Source organism: Lates calcarifer, linkage group LG20 (assembly GCF_001640805.2).
Source record: "Lates calcarifer isolate ASB-BC8 linkage group LG20, TLL_Latcal_v3, whole genome shotgun sequence".
In the NCBI taxonomy this organism is placed as follows: Eukaryota; Metazoa; Chordata; class Actinopteri; family Centropomidae; genus Lates; species Lates calcarifer.
The window spans coordinates 9,809,259-9,828,432 of NC_066852.1; the positions used below are offsets into that span (position 1 = coordinate 9,809,259).

General features: G+C 42.6%; 1 protein-coding gene across 1 annotated transcript in view; it reads right to left on the reverse strand.

The window, feature by feature from the left end:
• kdm6bb (lysine (K)-specific demethylase 6B, b) overlaps positions 1-19,174 on the reverse strand; it is a 29,663-nt gene that overhangs the window by 3,536 nt on the left and 6,953 nt on the right. The window contains exons 2-22 of the mRNA XM_018691339.2: positions 16,569-16,783; positions 14,174-14,311; positions 11,662-11,718; positions 11,019-11,142; positions 9,717-9,773; positions 9,225-9,444; positions 8,858-9,103; positions 8,561-8,716; positions 8,183-8,464; positions 5,439-8,062; positions 5,219-5,345; positions 4,548-4,653; positions 3,756-3,961; positions 2,952-3,136; positions 2,795-2,863; positions 2,554-2,702; positions 2,310-2,424; positions 2,026-2,213; positions 1,738-1,879; positions 1,529-1,655; positions 1,247-1,417 (exon numbers count right to left, since the gene is read on the reverse strand). Of these exons, the coding sequence (XP_018546855.1) occupies positions 1,247-1,417; positions 1,529-1,655; positions 1,738-1,879; positions 2,026-2,213; positions 2,310-2,424; positions 2,554-2,702; positions 2,795-2,863; positions 2,952-3,136; positions 3,756-3,961; positions 4,548-4,653; positions 5,219-5,345; positions 5,439-8,062; positions 8,183-8,464; positions 8,561-8,716; positions 8,858-9,103; positions 9,225-9,444; positions 9,717-9,773; positions 11,019-11,137 (5,289 nt within the window). The 5' untranslated portion in view covers positions 11,138-11,142; positions 11,662-11,718; positions 14,174-14,311; positions 16,569-16,783. The remainder of the gene's footprint in view (positions 1-1,246; positions 1,418-1,528; positions 1,656-1,737; positions 1,880-2,025; positions 2,214-2,309; positions 2,425-2,553; positions 2,703-2,794; positions 2,864-2,951; positions 3,137-3,755; positions 3,962-4,547; positions 4,654-5,218; positions 5,346-5,438; positions 8,063-8,182; positions 8,465-8,560; positions 8,717-8,857; positions 9,104-9,224; positions 9,445-9,716; positions 9,774-11,018; positions 11,143-11,661; positions 11,719-14,173; positions 14,312-16,568; positions 16,784-19,174) is intronic.

Here is a 19,174-nt window from a genome sequence, read left to right on the forward strand (position 1 = left end):
TACTTCTACAGTGTGTTGCTATTGGAAAGTGATGAGATGAGCTGGCCTGGCCGGGGCTAGCTGGTTAGCATGCTAACTTCAGCAGAAGAAAAGAAGAGCTAGAACTACAAGGGAAACATTGCTTTCCACTACCAAAGCTCTTGGTGAGTAAAGGAATAAGGTTTGATACAAAACTCTGAACATTTCTTCTCGACTGGTAAGTTAACAGCTGTTAATGCTAATGTTGGTTATGTAGTGATAGTAAAAACTTAGATAGAGGACCTTTAAGTTTGCATTTGTGGCACTATGTGGACTGCCTACGAGTCATCTAAAAATGTATATTTTTCCAATACAGTATATGGCGTTAGATGAATGATCTAACAGCAGCCATATTCTTCACATTATAGAGTATGTTTTTATTTTACTTAAAGCAGCCATTTGCCTGAGTTCATGACAAAGTAGTCCGGGCACAGCGGTATATAAATCACCTGTCAGACACTTGAAATTGAAATTAAAACAGCAGGTAATCCAAGACGGTGAACCATTAGTTTACATTAGTGCTTTACCGAAGTTATATTCTTATTTTCCCGACAATGCAGCTGTGAGACACTGACTGCTGCCTGCTGTTTTTAGAATGATGTTAATGCCAGTGTTCTCTGTGCTGCATTAAGGAGTTTTTTGGTCGGCTGCCAAAAAAGAAGACCGAGAGCAGACAAACATGAAAGTAGTGAAAAGATGCAATGCAAATGTTACTTGCAATAAAAGAGTTATTGTTCTTTTATTGCGAATACGTTTATTTAAAGGCACCAAGAGTGTCGAATCTGTAGCTTTCCCTGACTGTAGCTACAGTACAAAGAAATTATAATGTAAACTTAAACAACATAAAAATGCATCTAAGCCTTCATTGAAATTGATAAAGTAAGATTAAAGTCTCTTCAAGCTGATTTTTATATCATGCTGAAATGAACTGAACCAATTGCTGCCTGGAAGATAGAAAATCGATATTCCATTTTATGGTATAGTATGCCACAAATGAGTTCAATGAGATGAATTGCTACATGCATCACTATTCTTTAACCACCTGTGTGGTGAATATTCTTGCCATATCTGATGTGTAATTTGTAATAACATGTTAGTGTTAAAGTGCAGATAGAAAATATGATCTGGGTGAAGCAGAGTGATACACTGTAGGTGCCTAATCTGAAAACAACTGTGGCGCCCATATGTACTTCATTATTACTGTACAAGGTTAGAAAGTGTGACTGACCAGCGTGAAGCTGTCGTAGGTTCTCATCAGCTCCTCTATTCGATACTGTTCCAGCACCACCACTCCTGCCAGAGATGGGGTTTTAGCTCGGGCACAGTCTTCACAGTGCACCACATAGGTCTTTTTACTGCTGTTCTCACTGGTCACAAACAGCAGGTCAAACACCTCCACCTGTACAAACACAGTTTTGATACTTACATCTGTAATGCGTCTACATCATATGGACAAATGTACAATTTAGTGTATCGACAGACAGCGAGGCCAGCAGGAAGAGGGACTCACATCACACTCATTGCAGTAGTAGGCCGGCTCGTCCTTCACACGACTCTGGTAACAGATCTTCTTCCCTGCAGCCACCAGCTGGTCTCTCAAAATCTGGATGTGCTTGATGGACTGCATCAGGCAGTGTCTGAGAGAGACAGAGGAGTGATAGTGAAAAACAGACTATAATCGCATACACAGACACAGATGAGCACAAAGAGACATCTTACTTGATCATCTTGAAGGTATCCTGATCGTTGATCTTGATGGTGCGAGCCACATTCCAAGAAACGTGGATCATGGGAACGATTGACTTAACCTTCTTCACCTCGTTCCACTCAAAGCGCTCCAGGGCAAGTTGATATTGGTACGCTGGGAGAGCAAAAAGCAGAAACAGTAGTGAGGCTGAAAGTGGGCAGCGTATTAAACAGCATATTCCATTTGTAATATGAGCCAAAGAGCAACACTTGACTGTCAGGTTCTAGACTATTTTTCTCTTGGTCTTTGTTGTGACTTACAGTTGAGCGGTCCCACGTTCCAGGCGATGTTGTTGCACCAGCCCACTGCCTGGACCCAGTGCACGGTCCCTGCATTGATCCACACTAGGTCGCCTGGTCTCTGAATGAAGCGATACACAGGAATGTTGGAGCTGTAGAGGTCTTCCAGGACTGGCCACCAGGACCCTGTAAGGTAGTCTACTCCATGCCTGAGGGAAACCGTTTGCAACAGTGCAATTTAGCATGCACACATAGTGAAGCTTATTGCTACATTCTTTGGTAAATCTAACCTCCTCTTTACTCACTTCTCACAGAATTTGTTGATATCCTCCCAGTAGTGCTCATGGACAGCAAACCACTCACAGTCACCAGGTCCGATATTGATGTTGACGGAGCAGAAATTATTGTTCTCCTGGTGACCTGATAGGAAATGCAAGACATCAGTTTATTCTAGTTCTAAAACTTCCTTCATTTGAAACATTAAAACAGATCCACTACTAAAATTATTAGATTGCCAGTGCCCAACGGTGATGTCAGACACCCACTAACCTGGCGTGCGACTGCCTGGCACCTTCATGTAGAGCTGGACAGTGTTCATGCCCAGGATGGTGTGACCGACATGACTGAGCATGTTGTTGCTGGATTCCACTCGCATGAAAGCTGGCAGCTTGAGCAGCTCCTGCAGCTGGGGTTTCCACCTTATAAAAAAAACATGAGGGGTAATGTGAAACAACAAGTAACCTCAATGAGCTTAGTTTGAGTGGGGCAGATTTTAACAATGCAGTCTCACCTTTTAGGGTCTGAGAGATCTATGTTGGTCCCGAATTTAATGATCTTTCCGACTGTTTTCTGCTCTAAGCTGGGGGAAGGAACAAAGTCTGAGTTGAGTATTATTCACACAGTAGAACAGTGAATTGAGTCCAAGTGGATCACAGTTTTATGCTAACCTGGGTGTGCTGGTGGAATGAACAGAGTGGGCTCTATTGAAGATGGGAGCAGCATTGGCTTTAATGGTAGTTGAGGCAGGGCTGCCTTTATTGTTGGCTAGTGTCAGACCAGCTTTTGTAGTGGCTGATGGGTCTGAGGTCTTGGTCTGCTCTCCTTCCTCTTCAGTCTCACTCTCCTTCTCCTCCTATAACACATCTACATGAGCTTAGCTGACAGGTTGGCCAACAGCTAAAAATAAATACATCATTTTAACCTCCTGAGAACCAAGGGAAAAAAGTGTCTTACAATTTCTGTTTTTGTGTGATTTCCTATCTATTTGGGCCAAAAAAAAACACCTTACAATTTTAATTTTTTTAAATATATTTTTTATTTTAATTTCACAGCATGTCCATTGTAGAGGACAACAGGACGATATCTGTGTGAAAATAGAACTAAATTTAGAAAACAATTCTACTAATTCTGCTGTGCCTGATGCACAATAGCCATTGTTCAAGAGCATTTTCATTTTCCTATCCTAAACTTAACAAACTTGTTGTAAATCACAAATTTCAGCCTGATGAGTGATGATTTTGTTTGTTCAAGAAAACTACCACAAATTCTCTTCAATTTCTTTGTGTGCCACTTAAGAACAGATGTGTTTGTATGTATGGTTCTTGGATGACGCCCTGTGAAGCATACACTTCTGGCTAAGAGTTGGAATACAAGTAGTGTAAGTCAATTAATAGTACTTTTACCTATACCTATGTGCAATAAACTCTAAATGCGTGTGTGTGTATGTGTATGCCATGAGGGAAAATGTCTACCTGCAGGCTCTCTTGGAAGCTGGAGGCCTGATACTGGGCGTATTTGGCAATGGTGGTGTGTGAGCGACTGCTTTCACAGGGCCACGTCTGTGCTGAGCCACTGGGGTCCCAGTTCTCGTCAGCGGGCTGCTGAACCTGAGTCCTCACTTCCACTGCATGGTCTGCATTGGCCTCCACCAGAGATTTGGTGGAGAACAGACCAAGGTCTATCACAGGGGGAAAAAAGCAGGGAACAGACATAATTATCAGATAATAGCAAATTGTTGTGTCATTGTCTTAATCGTGGATGTAGGTGTAGGAACGGAAGAGAGATTAGTATATTGGTACTTTGCAATTGTAAAATACACACTCTCTATGTAAATACATTCAAAGCAACAATTCTCTACAGCCTCAGCCATCATATTGTGGTTGAGAATACATGGTCTGCATTCAAATCTGGATCATAAAGATGTGTCATGTGTACTGAGTTTGTGACAGTGGGGCTCTGTGTGCTGCACAATTAGCAAATGGGTGAGGAGAGTGTTTTCCATATACAGCATTTCTTAGAGGAAACCTCACAATTTTATGATATACAGCATTTACCAATGAAGAATTAATACTGCCTTCTCTTCTCCCTTTTCTTTCCCCCTTTTTTGCACAGTTGTCACCAAACAATAAATAAAGAAAAGCCAACATTTTACCAATCAACAAAAACCTACTGAGAGTGAATGGAATTTGATGAATTCTATCAGGCTAAATAGAGTAAATGGAGCAGGGTAAATTAGCTGAGATGAGTGTGATGAATGAACTCACTAAGGCGGAGGGAGCCAGCAAGGCCTCTGATGACAGTAACAGCATTTTTGGGATCAGTGCAGAACTGAAGCAGAACTGGAGAGAAGGCATCCCTCTTGCTCTCCAACTACAGAAACAAGACAGTGCAATTAGAAACATCTGAACACAGCAAAGAAATAAATGTATTTGTCTTAAAAACAAATGAAAAATACTGACAGTTGGTAGGAATTGTGTAGATGTCCTGAAACAAGGTATGATAAAGCAGCTCTCTCTGCTGCTATTGAGAAAACGATTCAAGAAATAATTCAAGTGATTTTCAATAGCAGTTGTGGTGGTGACTAACAGTTTTTTTTACTCATACAATGACAAGACTACAAGAGTCTACAGCCATGCTAGCAGCTTTGTGTGGCTGTGAATGCCATAGATTTTGTAACTATTTAGTAATAAGCTGATTCAATAAACTAATTAAAATGGTGGTACTAAATGAAGTTAAGGGATCACCAAAGTTGTTACAATTCATCCAGAGGGGGGCATGAATGTCTGCACCAAATTGAATGGCAATTTTAGACATGTCACTCTGAACCACAAATGTCAATGTGACTGACGCTAGCATGGCTAAAAACAAGATTTTAGGATTCAATACTTCATACTTGTTAGGCCGGGTTATTTTGACTAAGCTAATCTGGACTCACATAGATGCTTGGTGTAGGAGGGTTAAGCTTTTCTCGAGGAATGGGTATCTTGATGGCAATGTCAGGTTTGACAGATAAAGTGGGAAGCAGGTATGACTCCTTGAATTTCCCCTTCACCTTTGTGCCCCTAGAAAAAGACGACAAAGCAGTGGAAGACAAAATTCATCAAGAGGAGCAACTCTTCAACACTCTGAAAACATCTGACTATCTTTACACTCACTTGCAAGCTCTGATCACTTCAGCTGCCGTGTTTTTGATGTTGATCTTGGTAAGTGGGATTCTTTGCTCCTCTACCTCTGATATGTTGAATGTTTGTCTTCCAGCACTCTCCATTTTGATCACGAGGATCCTCAGCTCCTTACACAAGCCCATGGACAATGCTTTCAGTTTCAGTGGGTCGACTGGAGCTAATGAGCAGGGGGGTTTACTTGCTGGTGTCGAGACGCATAATTTGGATGGACTGATTGTTACAGTTGTCGCTGAGTTTGAGGTCTTGGTATCTGTGTTTCTAGCTACTGGGGGTATCTTATTTTCTAACTCAGTGACCACTTCCCTCTTCTCTGTTGCTACGTTCACCTCAGCATTCCCAGTGTCCACCTTTTCTCTCTGGATGTCCTTGCCATGTGGGGTTTGATTTTCCTGAGAAATCTGACCCTTCAAACTATCTTTGAGAGGTCTGGGTGAGCTTCTCAAAATGACTGACTCTAAGGATGAAACATCCCTTTCTTCCAAATCCTTCATTTGATTTACTTCGTTTTTAATACAGGTCACACTGCTTTCTTCTGTCTTTATCTTAATTTTGATCTCTTCCTCTCTTCCTCCATCTGTATCCTTCTGTTTTCTTTTTCTGTCTGCCTGTCTGTGTTCTGTCTCTTCCTTGGTGGAAACAGTGAGGAGGCCGGTGAAAGAGGCCGCATTCATGGTGGTCAGTCTCAGCTCTGCACTCAGTGACCTGTCCAAAAGAGATGACTCAATTCTCTCCGGGAGAGTCTCTGTGTCCTTACCCTCTTGTTTCACATTTGTATCATTCTGAGTCTCTTCCTGCTTCTCCTGCACCAGGGCGTCCACAACTGGCTCACTCACATCTGTTGGACTATGGGGCTTCAAAAGCCTGTCTGAGGTAGTGTGAGTTGGTGACTGATTACAGAGTTTGGAGGATGCCGTGGGATCTGATTTGGGGGAGAACTCGTGCTGCTCGTGACAGTGAATGTCTGGCCCAATTGCAAGAGAAGAGGAGTACTTCACACCTCCTGCAGTGCTAGCAGGAGGCCTGCCAAATGGACCGCCTCGACATGCGACCCTCTGGCCTCCGAGAAAGGTGGCCAGGCTCTTGAAGACATTGTCTAATCCTGCTTTATGGTCACGAAGCTCACGAAGAAGAGAGACAGAAGTTTCACCGCTGCTGTCCACGTCTTCTTCTTTTTCCTCCTCAGCAACTTGTTCAGTACAAGGCAGATCACAGGGTTCAGAACTGTCATTGTGGGAACAGTCAGTCACTAAACTTTCACAAGGCTCCTTTCTCATATCATCAGTGCTCTCATTGTCTACAGGAGGAGGAGAAAAGCACTGGGTGGGGCTGGGCTGGAGGACAGGTCTACTTATCACTCCCTTTTCTAGATCTTCCTCATCCTCTTCCAGAACTGATACTGGAGATCCCTGCCAGCTCAGAACAGGAGGAGTGTTTGCAAGGTTATCTCCCAGTTCCCTCAAATTTCCCATCACAGCCACAGGCTGGAGATCTGGAGCATTGAGGACTCCTCCCTGGCCACTGTCTTTGCCATGGTCAGGCTGCTCTAAGCTCACAGAACACGCTGTACTGAGTGGTGCTAAGGCTTTAAATAAAAGTGAAGGGAGAGTATCATCAGGCTTTCCTTCTGGTCCGTCTTCTGATTGGGATGAGACAGTGGCAGCTTTTTTGCTGGTCTGGTTCGGGCTGGTGTTTCTAGGAAGAGACTGCATTGGTTGATTCCTGACAGGGAGTTTGTGGTGACTGCTGTTCTTTCTGGACAATTTGTGATTTTCAGATTTTGAGGATGGCTGTGGTGAAGTGCAGCTGGGATGAGGAGTATTTGTAGATGATGGCCTGTGTGGCCCCTCTGCTCGTTCACTCCTCACCCTGTGCTTGTGTTTGGGTGTTGACTGGCTTTGATTCTCTGGGGTCAGAGTTGCAGTCTCCATTTTACTCATTTTGACCTCTCCTGAAGAGCTGAAAGCAGAGGTGGCGGTCAGCATTTCCTCCATTTTCAAGTCTAGCTTTCTTTCTTTTTTGACTGCTTTATCTCTTTTCTTTTTTCTGTCACCCAACCTTTTCTCCTCCTTTTTCTTCCGCCTTTTTCTCTCATCGCCCTCCCTGTTTGTCTTTTGAACTTCTCCCTTTCTCTCCTTTTTCTCAAGCTTATCTTTTTGTTTGCACTCAGGTTTTTTGTGTTCTTCCAACTCCTTCTCAGGCTTGTTTGCTCTCGACCTGCTGTGGGGGAACTGTCGTGAGCACAGGGGCTGTGAGGTCTTCCTGTACTTGATGTCTGAAAACCTGGATTTTGGACCATTGTGAGATGTGAGAGATGTGCTGGATGTCAGGCTGGGTCTTGGGGTGTGAATGGGGCTTCCCTGGAGTTTCTTCTGTCCACTGAGACCAGGACTACACTGGCGAATAATTGATGGATCTTTCCTGCCACTGGCTACTGCATATGAGGGGGGACTGGAGGGAGCATGTGGACTGCTGGCAGTAGAACCTCCATCTTTAGTACTGCAGAGGAGGGATGAATATGGAGGAGAGTCTGCAGCAGAAGACTTGGAAAGGGCTGGATCCCTTGAATTGCCTTTTTGATGAGTACGTTGAGGTTCCTGCAGAGTTAATATTATCTCTTTAGACTTTTGTTCAGGGATAGAACATATAGAGAAAACTTTGAAGAATCCACTCACACAGACAGGCATTTGTGCACTGTTTTAATGATTATTTCTTACTGTGCTTTGTTTGTGGTGATGGCTCCGTGAGTCCTTCTCCTCTAGAGAATGTAGTGGGGGGTTGTGCTGTTGGTCTCTGGGGTGGCCTGTGTGCCGCTGATAGTGGTAATGATGATTTTGGTGGCTGTAAGGCACACGGGTGTGGTCTGCTGGTGAAGACGAGATTTTCCGCTCGACCTTCCCTCTGCTTCCGTGATGGGGCGGTCTGCTGCCACAACTCTGATTCAGAGCTGCTAGGTTGCTGTTATTGAAGCCATGTCCAGCTCGCAGTTTAGAGGTTTCCTGAAAATTTCGAAACCCACAGCAGAAATCAGCAGTGGTCAATGTTTTTGTTCAATTCTCATTTTCAGAACTCATTCACTGATGATACTAGCTTACCTGTTGCTGTGTTGTTGAGGTCCTGTGGTCAGAGAGGTGGCAAGGACCCGCCCTGTCATTAAGAGGCTTCCAGTCATCTTGGTTGAAGCGGTGGTGGCGAGGTGGTGATGGGGCATGGGCGAGTAAAGGTAAATGCCTTGATCCAGGATGAGATGACTAAACAGAAAAGCAGAAATACTCCTGTCATGCCAGGTGGAAATTTACCAACAGGTGGTGCTGTTGCACAGAAATGAAATGTCACGTATAGGTTATGTCTAACAAAGGAACCAAAGTTTGCTGTAAGTCAACAAACTTTACCTGATCAGGGCCAGAGTCCCTTCTCCTCTTAGCAGGACACTCTTCCCTTGGGGATAAAGGGTGCAGTGGGGGTGGACTGTGCTGGTGTAATTGGTCCCGCCGCTGATGGAGGGCTGGCCGCTTCCAGGGTCCTGGCCTGTTGTTTATCATTCTGCCTGGGAAGCTCCTGCGGCAGTCTGAGGGGGCCCATCTCTCTGGTGGGGACTGGAGCTCTCGGTTGTTGCGACGTAGGCGTGGACCCCCATGCTAACAGTCAAAAAGAGAAAAAGTACAGCCATAAAAAGTCAAAATGATCAACACACTTTTAGCTCTGATGACAATATCAACTCCTCTGAAAACAATATTGTTCCTAATCAGCATGGCTCACCACAGAGTTGCTGACACTGTTGTCCCAGGTTGCGTAGCGGTCTGCGGGTCCTGCAGGATAACCATTGTTGGTGGCAGTTCGGGTGTGGAATGAGCGTGTGGAGTTTTGATGCCAATTCTGGGCCTCAAACAGCTGCTCTTTACCATCCCAAAGACGTACATGCTGTCTGTGCCCCTTTGAGATACCTTTGTCCTGAACATGGTTAACTGTTCTCTCCCCCCTAAGAAAAAGAGCAACTGAACTTAGCAACAAGTATCATAGTGCATTCAAAACAACGACACCACAGCACGAATAGGATTTCATATATGAACACTGATATTCATGATATTAGAAAGTTTTGTACTGTTCTGTTGCTCAAACAGCAGGCACAGGTGAAGATACCTTTCCAAAGGCCACACTATCCATCCAAGTGGTTTCAGTGACAAATACATTACAGTACATGACTTTAAAACAAGTACAGCATATGAATGATTAACAAATTGTTTCACTCACCTATTATAAAGACGATTTGATAGTGGATGATGTGATTGATTGCGCCCTTCTTGGCATCTGTAATATTGAAAAATATATAATAATGCAGTTTATGTGATAATGGAACACATGTCTGAGCTCTGACCCCTCCCACTATTGGCTAGAGGTCAGGTTTTTCCTAACTGTTTCTCTTTCCAAGTGTTTCCTTTGCATATTTCTCTGAATGTCCTTCTCAACTCAAGGGTACTTCAGTGATAATAGTGACTGTGGCAACACTCAAAAAAGAGATGTTAATTCAGCCAGAATAAGATCTTCGATAGCAACTCTGATGAACCATGATAGATATAATGGGCAAAAAATGAAGCAAATTTCTTTGACCACACTGAATTGGCATGGCTTGTTAATTAATTGTCTCTGCAAGGATCACTTAACCCCATGCAGAGATCTATGTTGTCACTGTGACCCTATTGAACTTTTTAATGAACAACTTGATGACTCCATAATTGATACTGGTTCATTCTGTCTACTTTAAATAAAGCTATGCATATTGAAGGCTTTAATTTGACCTTTAAAGGAGAACTGTGATGCTATTTCTTAGCTGATTGGATCGCATGTTGATAGAACCTACTGACCTGCAGTACTGTATAATAAATAATAATAGTTATCAAAAGTTTAGTGTTTATGTCTCTTTGAGAGTCATACCTCCTTATCAGAGTCACAGTTGTTTCTATTGCCAAGAGCCACAACCAGATACACATAGCTGCAGTTACAATCTTTGTCATTAACCAACCCCAACTGCTGCAGTCGAACAGTTAGATTGAGGCTTCCCTCAGCTGCAGCTGAAGAAGTTATGGTTTCATTCACCACAGTCGTGCTTATTTAAATTGTACAGATGGGTTCGTGCTCACAGCTGCAGCTGAAGTAAGAGCTTTCATGAATATGCTCATCACATTTTCAGTTAATCAGTCAGGCCCATAAAGTAGTGCTTATCTTAAATCAACCCAGACAACAAAGGCTGGAGTCCCACCTGCTGCAATGACCCTAGTTGGGGAAGTTCAAGTGCCAAGTTGTTCCGCTATCCACTCCCACTGAGTTTAAATTCTTTTCAGAAAGGCTTCAGCCATTTTTTCAAGTTAAGTTTACTGTAGTCTTCACAACTAATGGTCATCATACATGATCAGAAAAAACTACACTACAAGAAGTTATTTCCCCTACATCTGAAATGACATACTGTATGAGCCCCTGTGAATGTCCTTTTAGAAATCAAGGGTAACATTCTATAGAAATACTAATAATTTTGGCTGTGTTGATTGTAATGCTGACCTGTTTGTGTGGCTCCAGAGGCGACTGTTTACAGGAGCCCATTGTCCTCTGTTAGGTCCTCCAGCTGGATAGGAGTCCCATGTGTTACGGCCAGAGTACAGCTCTGCTGGGTGATACATGCAGCCTGAAACGCAGACATGGTTTAATGTGCATTTTGTTAAGATTTTTAATAAATAAACAAAGATAAATGAAAAATCTCACAAAATGCTATAGGGAGGTGCTACCTCTTTCAACCTGTCAGATCTTAGCATATACAATAAAGATGCATTGTATAGGCAACTCAATTTGTGAGAAATTCTTACACAATGTGTGACAAAATTAAGGGAACCTTTTGTTCCTTTTTGTTGATTCAGAAAACTATTCAACTCACTGACTCATTATTTGAAAAAGGCCTAGGGGAAGGGCCCCCTAATCAATTAAAGCAAAATCCAATTACAGTGGCAGGAGAACACTAACGAAAAACACTCACACACAGTCATATTCAGGGTTTGATGACATATCAGCAGTACAAAACAATTATCCTTGTACAGTTAATTTTCTATACTACTCTATAAAAGTGCTACAGTGGTGTGTGTGTGAGTGCACACACACACATGCACACACACACTAAGTACAGAGAGAGAAACAAATGTTTTGTGGTTACCAGTCTTGGTCTGTATCTGGGAGGCCCTCCACTTCACACCTGAGAGCAAAAAACAGCCTGTGGACAACACACATGGTTGAGAGATATATTCTGTGTATGAGAGAAACACATTTCTATACCATGTCTTCACAATAACTTCTTTTGGTCTGGCTTCATAACAAATAAACTTTGTATCTCTGTGGGTCTGTTTACATCAGCACCAAAGTGTCATTTTGTGTATCTCTAGTAAATTTTATTTCCCAATGCTGTATTTTCTGCTGCACTGTATCTGTTCAGTGGTCATATCATCAGTCAGCCAGAGCTGCATTGTGCATTCAGTCTCTCTCTAATCACTGCTTCCCAGCAGCCACCACAGCCAGTGGCCATCCAATGATGAAAAAACATGGCAGTAAGACGAAGGACCATGGCAACCTCCCTTTAAGAACAAAGAAGAAAAAAGAAAAAAGAAAAAGATAGCAGGGAGTGCTGCTATAGAATAACCCCAATTCCTTAATTCTTAAAGAGAACTGGTGTTGAATGTGTTTTAAATCAACATGGGTGTTCTTTCTTCTAGGCATATGCTTTTTTTCTTTTATTTGCTTCAAGTACACAAACTTCTAGAGGCACAGTGAGCTCTTTAACTACCCACTGAGTACTGAACCACTGCACCAGGTCAGGTATTTGTTTTTGGTTGTGTGTCTGCAGAAATGCAAGTTTTTTTCTTATTGTCTGATCACACTTTCTAATCCTGAGCCTCCTAGGCCTATTCTGCCTATTTTCATTTTTATTGATTTTTTCCCCCCTTTGTTTAAAACAGGATTGTTGCATGCTGTCTCCTCTACAACAGACTGAAGGGATCTCTTACTGTCTATTGCTGCTGCCAAACACTTCAACACTGTCTATACCACACTGAAGTGATCTGATCATGTGAAGATCAACTTTGCATACCAGAGTGAACATTGGTGCACCACTGGCAGATTGCACCTCTACATGCATGCATTTCCCACAGCCATTTATAAATAATATGAAGAAGTGTTGTGCAAAATTTTACCACTTCCCCAGTGGCATGTTTTTTTGTGTGCTGCAAGTTTGTTCCATGCAGATTTGTTTGTGGTAAGACTGTTGCAGTTGCGCTATAATAACCTTTCTGTGAGTGCTGAATGAGCTAAGTGAGCAGCCCTTTTTGAGCGTCCATTTCCTACCAGTTGCTAGAGCAACTGAAGCCAGACAGTTCGTACTGCTGTGGCTTTAGGCTTTTTAGAGTCAGCTGCATTTAGATTTATTTTTAGAGTAGGAAGAAGGAAAGGCCTTTATGTGCATACAATGTTACACAGTATATACAGTAAAATAAGACTACATTACTTTATCATAACATACAGCGCTGTATGCCATCAGTTATTGAACAAAGCTATGTAATAGATAAAAAATGTCCAGTAATAGCCACACTAATCCTCATATCTCATGTTCCCATAAAATCTGCTTTTTGAGAGGCTAGTTTTTGAGCTTCTACAATTTTTGGCTGATGCTCCAATAACCTCCTCATCATTGTAGAATACTTTGCTTTAAAGCTTCAGATGGATGACTTTATTCTTAGACCTGCCTATTTGGATTTGTGTCCCAAAATGGCAGCTTATTTTAATGTCACATCACTGTCAATTTTGCACTGTGATAAAGATGATCACTGTGTGCATAAGTAGTGCACACAGTGATCATCTTTATCACAATGCAAACTGTTTCGCTGTCTATGCGGTGTTGCAACATTTTTATACACAGATAAGAAAAGACACCTTACCATGCTTTGACCATGAGCTTTCTAGTGTTGAACAGCCTAACACAGACAGTAGAGAGACCATCTAATGTAGACCCTCCCTGTTGCAACATGGAACACACGGTTTTGTTGTAACACACAGTGATGTAGGGGGTTGCTGTCAGTCAACAGCAGTCTGCATTTGAGTCTACACAGTGAGGGCTCTGTTCCTCCAATATTTAACCCATCTGTGCAGGGGTCATATGAGACATCTGGAATTCAGTGCAGAGGCCAAATGATGTCATGTGCAAAAGGGGTTAAGTTTCTGTTGAGTAAACTCTTTGCTTCACAGTGAGATAACCTTAAAGAAATGTGCAGTGCAAACAGTGCATTATGTAGTAGTGTATTGTGTTAAGTACCAGCATTATAAAATCAGAGCATTACTTTTAAGATATCACAGTTCTGATCCTGACTTGTATAGTGATGCTTTACAATTCAAACATTCAATTGGTTATGCTGGTGGATGGTTGCCACCTACTCACAGGCTAAGCCTGCTGTCTGCACCCCTTAGTCTGCTTCCTCTTTCCCTCTTGTCACCAAGGAAACCCTGGTCATCTCTCTGTCACCACACGGGGAGAATGGAGCATCCATTCATGTCCCTGCTGAAGCCCCCATTTGGCTGTCTAACCTTTTACAAATTTGAATCCTGTTTTGCTAAGTGCAAATCAGAGACATTTATTTGAATAGTGTATGTATGTGTATGTTCATCCCTATAACCAATCTTACCTTGCGATGAGTTCTGAGAGAAAAGGGGGAGACAGACTCTCTGGTCCAAATTCAATGATGCTGTCAGTCAGGAATAGAAAGACAGCAGACCTGTGCAGTCTCAGATCCCTTTAAATAGACATGCTCATCCTCTGCTAGCTGGCAAACACACACAGACACACAGTAGAAAGAGTGAGGAAATACCATAGTCATTTGGTGCACACATGTACAAGACAGGCAGGTTTTATTGTTTCAAATCAAGGACAGTATCTCTACTCAATCCCTGAGGTATTAGTGCCATTCTCTGCCTTTCTATTCTCGTCTCTCTTTTCCTACAACACATGCTGCACTGTTGCAATTCTGACCCTCTCTAGACAAAGAGAGAGAGTGAAATGAGATGTAAGAAAGAGGGGAGAGGAAGGATGGGCCAGTAACCTTTGACAGACTGGCAGGCTTTCTTTTCTCCTGTCTTTCCTCTTCATGGCCCTGCCCCATCGCTTCTGCTATCTTCACTACTTGTTTCAACAAGGCTCCTTTTCTTTCTTGATACCCAATATGCCAGCCTCCTTCCTTTCTCTTTCAGGCTATGTGCATGGCTCTGCCTATGCCTCACCCTCCCTTTTCTCTGCACGCTGTGTCCTTGTATCCCTGGCAACCGATGATATCATTTAGTCCAGAGCTGGGAGCAAGGCCTCAAGCAAGGAGGGGAGTGTTTGCGTGTATGTGTGTGTGATTATAACATGGAGAGAGAGAGGGAGAAAGAGAGGGGGAATGGAGAGAGTCCATAGGATTCAGTGTATACTTCCACATTTCTATCTTCTTTTCTCTGCCCACTCTTCTCAGATGTCTGCAGTATTTGTACAGTAGCTCTGTCATCTGAATAAAAAATATTCAAAGAGAAGTGAAGAACTGCCTCAGATCTTCAAACACGCTCTAATTTGTGTCTTCATTTGGACAAATCAACAGTTTGTCACATTCTTGCACATCTCTCACCATCTGGAGCTGCTTGGTAGCTGCAGTGAACCACTGCAGATGTGCATCTCTTGCTGGGACTTTACGAGTATGTGTGTGTGTGTATGTGTGTATGTAGTAAGGATACTGCTTCCTATACCATAAAAGGAAGGATGGGCTGCACCAAGACCAGGCCTGTCTCTGGTGACTCCTGAGCTAGCTAACACGAGGAGCAGAGACATGAAGGGAACAGATGGAGGGGAAGCGAGAAGCAACAACACACAGACAGACAGACAGAGGCTGCACGGACAGACCACCCAGAATGCATGCACATGTATAATTTTATTGGATGCAGGCCTGGAATAGCGTCACGATCACGGAGAAAGGAAGTACAGTACAAGCCGAATATCAATCACATTTCTAAAAATAACATCCCTGCAGCCCCGCTTCCCTCTGCTCTATCCCCTTCTCCCTTTCTATAATAGCAGCTTCTCCCGGTGTATGCTCCATAAAGCACAGCCCTCTGAGGGGTACTGGAATGTACCAAGGCAAGGTCAAGAACAAGAAAGAGGGGTGTCTTTTGCAAACAATGCAAAATGTACAGCTTTTTACGAACAAAGACAATGAAGCAGGTTAACAGGTTTGAAGAAGATACTGGATGCACGTGTGTGTGTCTGCGTGTCAGACACCTGGTTTGTGTAACGGTAACCTAGAATTCTGCATCCGGGAGATTACCTAAACCGGCAATCAAATCAACAGAAAGCCTACATTGGGTTCATGCTGCACGTTAGTGACAGTAACCCTAGATGTCCTTTGTTTATTGCGTGTCAAACAAATTTGAGATGTGTGAGTCAAACATTTGAGCCAGTTAGTTTATAAAAACACGACAAAGTGAAAAGGTCTCTGTGTAAGATGTACTCAACAAAGTGAGGTGAACTTTCAGTGGGGCCAAGTGCTGTACAGTGTGTGACACAGTTTAGACAGTACTCTAAATGAAGATTAATAGTCACACTTGGTCAGACTGAGGCTCTTTACTATTGAACACCTCCCACAAACACACACACATACACACAAATATTTGCATAGAGCTCAAATGTAACCACAAGTGTAAAAGCCAAGTTCCCTCTCAGTGCATTCATCATTTCACATTTCTGCACTGTCGTGCATGTGAGCACTACATGTCTGCTTGTGTGTGTGTGTGTGTGTGTGTGTGTGTGAGAGAGAGAGAGAGAGAGAGCTGCATGCATGAATGTGCAGCACAGTCTGCAGACACACACTGCAGTATGTTCAGATCATTCAGAAACAATGACACGCAGAAAATACACAAAAATCAACAAATGTAAACAAATACATAACAGAAAGAAACAGAAACAGAAACACACACATTCACACTTCTCTCACACTGTACAGTGCATGCAGTATATTTCCATTCAGCCATAAGCCAAATAGCACAGTTCTCTTTTACCTTTTTTTTGTCTTCGTTCTCTTTGGTCCACACGCCCCTCTGCTCCCCTTTTCCTCCCTTTCACTCCTCGCCACCTTGTCTCTCACCCGATCCTCTCCTCTGTCTCCTTTCTTCCCCTCTCCTCCTCTTCCTGTTTCCACACTCCACTCTCTGATGCTGGGGCTCTCATAGAAGACCGATCCATGTGCAGAGACCGATAGGGGCGGACCCACCAGCTGCCAATCACAAGACATGAACCAATGAGAGGCGAGAATCTCTTATCGCTCACATTTTGCAGTGAACAAGAGGAGGCAGGAGGAGGGGAAAAATAGCAGACAGAGAGGCATGGAGGGGCTCTTTATTTCTCTTCCTCTGTGTGTGTGTATATGTGTGTGTATATACAGTATATGTGTGTGTGTGAGAGAGAGAGAGTAAATGAGAGTTGGAACATGGCCAGTACAGTAAAGGAGATATTTTAAATCTATCCACAGCTGTAAGAGAATCTCTTCAAGCTGATACAGACATGTTTTCCTCCATTGTCACTGCAACCTTATACACTTATCTCTGCCAAATGATATATATGTGTCTCATGCGCGTTGTCATTTTTGAGTTTGCTCTTTTCAAATCCTTAGAAAGGATATTTAATGGCTTAATTAAAACAGAAAAAGGTCATAGTATCACAATAGTGTATCAGTATCAGTATGAACAATGCAATAGCTTCTCCTATTTTGCAGACCTCGGAAAAGCTGAACATCCAGGTGTCTGGTATTGGATGAAGTGAGGCGCAGTGAAATGGTGACAGACGGGGCTGCAAGTGTTGGCTGAGCTCAAATGTCAAGTGACAGGATAACCGGGGGAGGTGGGGCTACAGCCTCTGGTTCATGAGGGAGGGCCTAGTCTTTGTGGCTCACAATGCAAAACCTCCACTCACTCTTCCGCTCATTTCACCCATCACCGACCAATAACAAGCAGGCAGGGCTGTCGGCCCTGAGTGCACATTTAGAGGTAGAGACTGGAGGGAGGACCGATGAAGAGCCAGAGGAGTGTGAGAGTGAAATGGTGGAAGCAGACTGCTGACAGTTTTTTTTTTTTTTTTTTTTTTTTTTGGTTCCTCTGAAGTGCCTTAGCAACAGCCACTGATCAACTCAAACTCTATTGGTCAGTGCTCCAACCCATGTGGGTATTTGGACCAATCAGCAGGCTTTGGTGCAGAACTAAGTGGGGAAAGATTCACAAGACAGAATATCTGCTAAATAATGCCCCCTGGTGGCTCAAAGAAGGCCTGGAGACAGTCTCCTGTAGTTCACAAGCAAAGAGAGCATCTGCTCTGTCTGGATACCAAAAACCAATAAGCTGTCATGATTGGGATCTAATGTTACAGTGATGATTATGTTGTCAAGGAACTTCAGAGATAATAATAAATATCATATTAATGTGGATTTAAGGAAAAGTTATATTATCTAACACTAGTTTAATGTCATAACGAAAAATAATTAAGAAATGTATTAAAATCTTACACATTTGTTTAACTAGTAATTAATATTATGCTGGAATACAGCTTTGACAAAACCTCACGGCAAAATGAGTGACACAAGAGAAGGAAAAAAGAGAGGAAAAGAACAACAAACCAGTCTAATCTAATCTAAATCAATAAAAGTATACATATTGGGTACACAGTTCTGTATCAGAAATTGTTACACAATACAGTATAACCCCCACTGCACAGCCCAACAACTGTCTGTCAGTGCACACTTTTTTATTTTATCTTTTATCTTCAGGAAATAGGAACAAGCAACAACCAAGCCTACACTGCTCCCAAGTGGGCAGTTTGTTTTATTGCATGACAACATGCTGGTTTCTATGAATGTGCAGGAAATGAAGTAGGCTTGCCAGGCATATTAAAATGTAAAAGTAGTAAGAGGGTGCTAAAAATACAGTACAGGTAAGGACAGGTATTTTGAGTACGTACAACATTTAACTGTCCAACTGTATATATTTTAAATTCACTACATACTGTGTGGCTCCCCATACCAACATTTTTTCATTTGTCATAAAATCTCTCAACAGCCTGGTACATTCATACTGTTGTCCAAAGGGCCAAGTCAGTCAGATGTCTTTCAACTGACATATCTGTAAAAAGAAATTTAAAAAAGGCTCTATATGAGAAGTACTCTAAACCACATACTTTGGCTTGATCTCATTTAACAACCCCAAGAAACAAATGTATGTCCAGGCATTTGGACGGAAAGAGGCAAATATCAACATTTATTCAAACATAGTCACATATCTGAAAATCAGAAAACCCTCCCCAAGGGTGCTGCTCCGTGACTCACACTGACAATAACTGTCTGAAGAAAACTAAAGTCTATTGCATGGACAATTGTGACCTGAACTGATGAACATGAAACTCAACAGCAGTAGAAGTGCTCTCCCTCTTCTACTGAAGATGAAGCAGCAGGGGGCAGCTGAGCTTGGTCTGCACTTGGCCTGAATTTATAATTCTAATTGGCGAAAATGCTGACAGCTGAAAAATGTCTGTTCACATAACCGCATCATCAGCCCCAGCCACATAAGTTATGATTGTCATAACTCAAGATTAGATCAGAGAGGCAAGCTGGTCCCTCGAT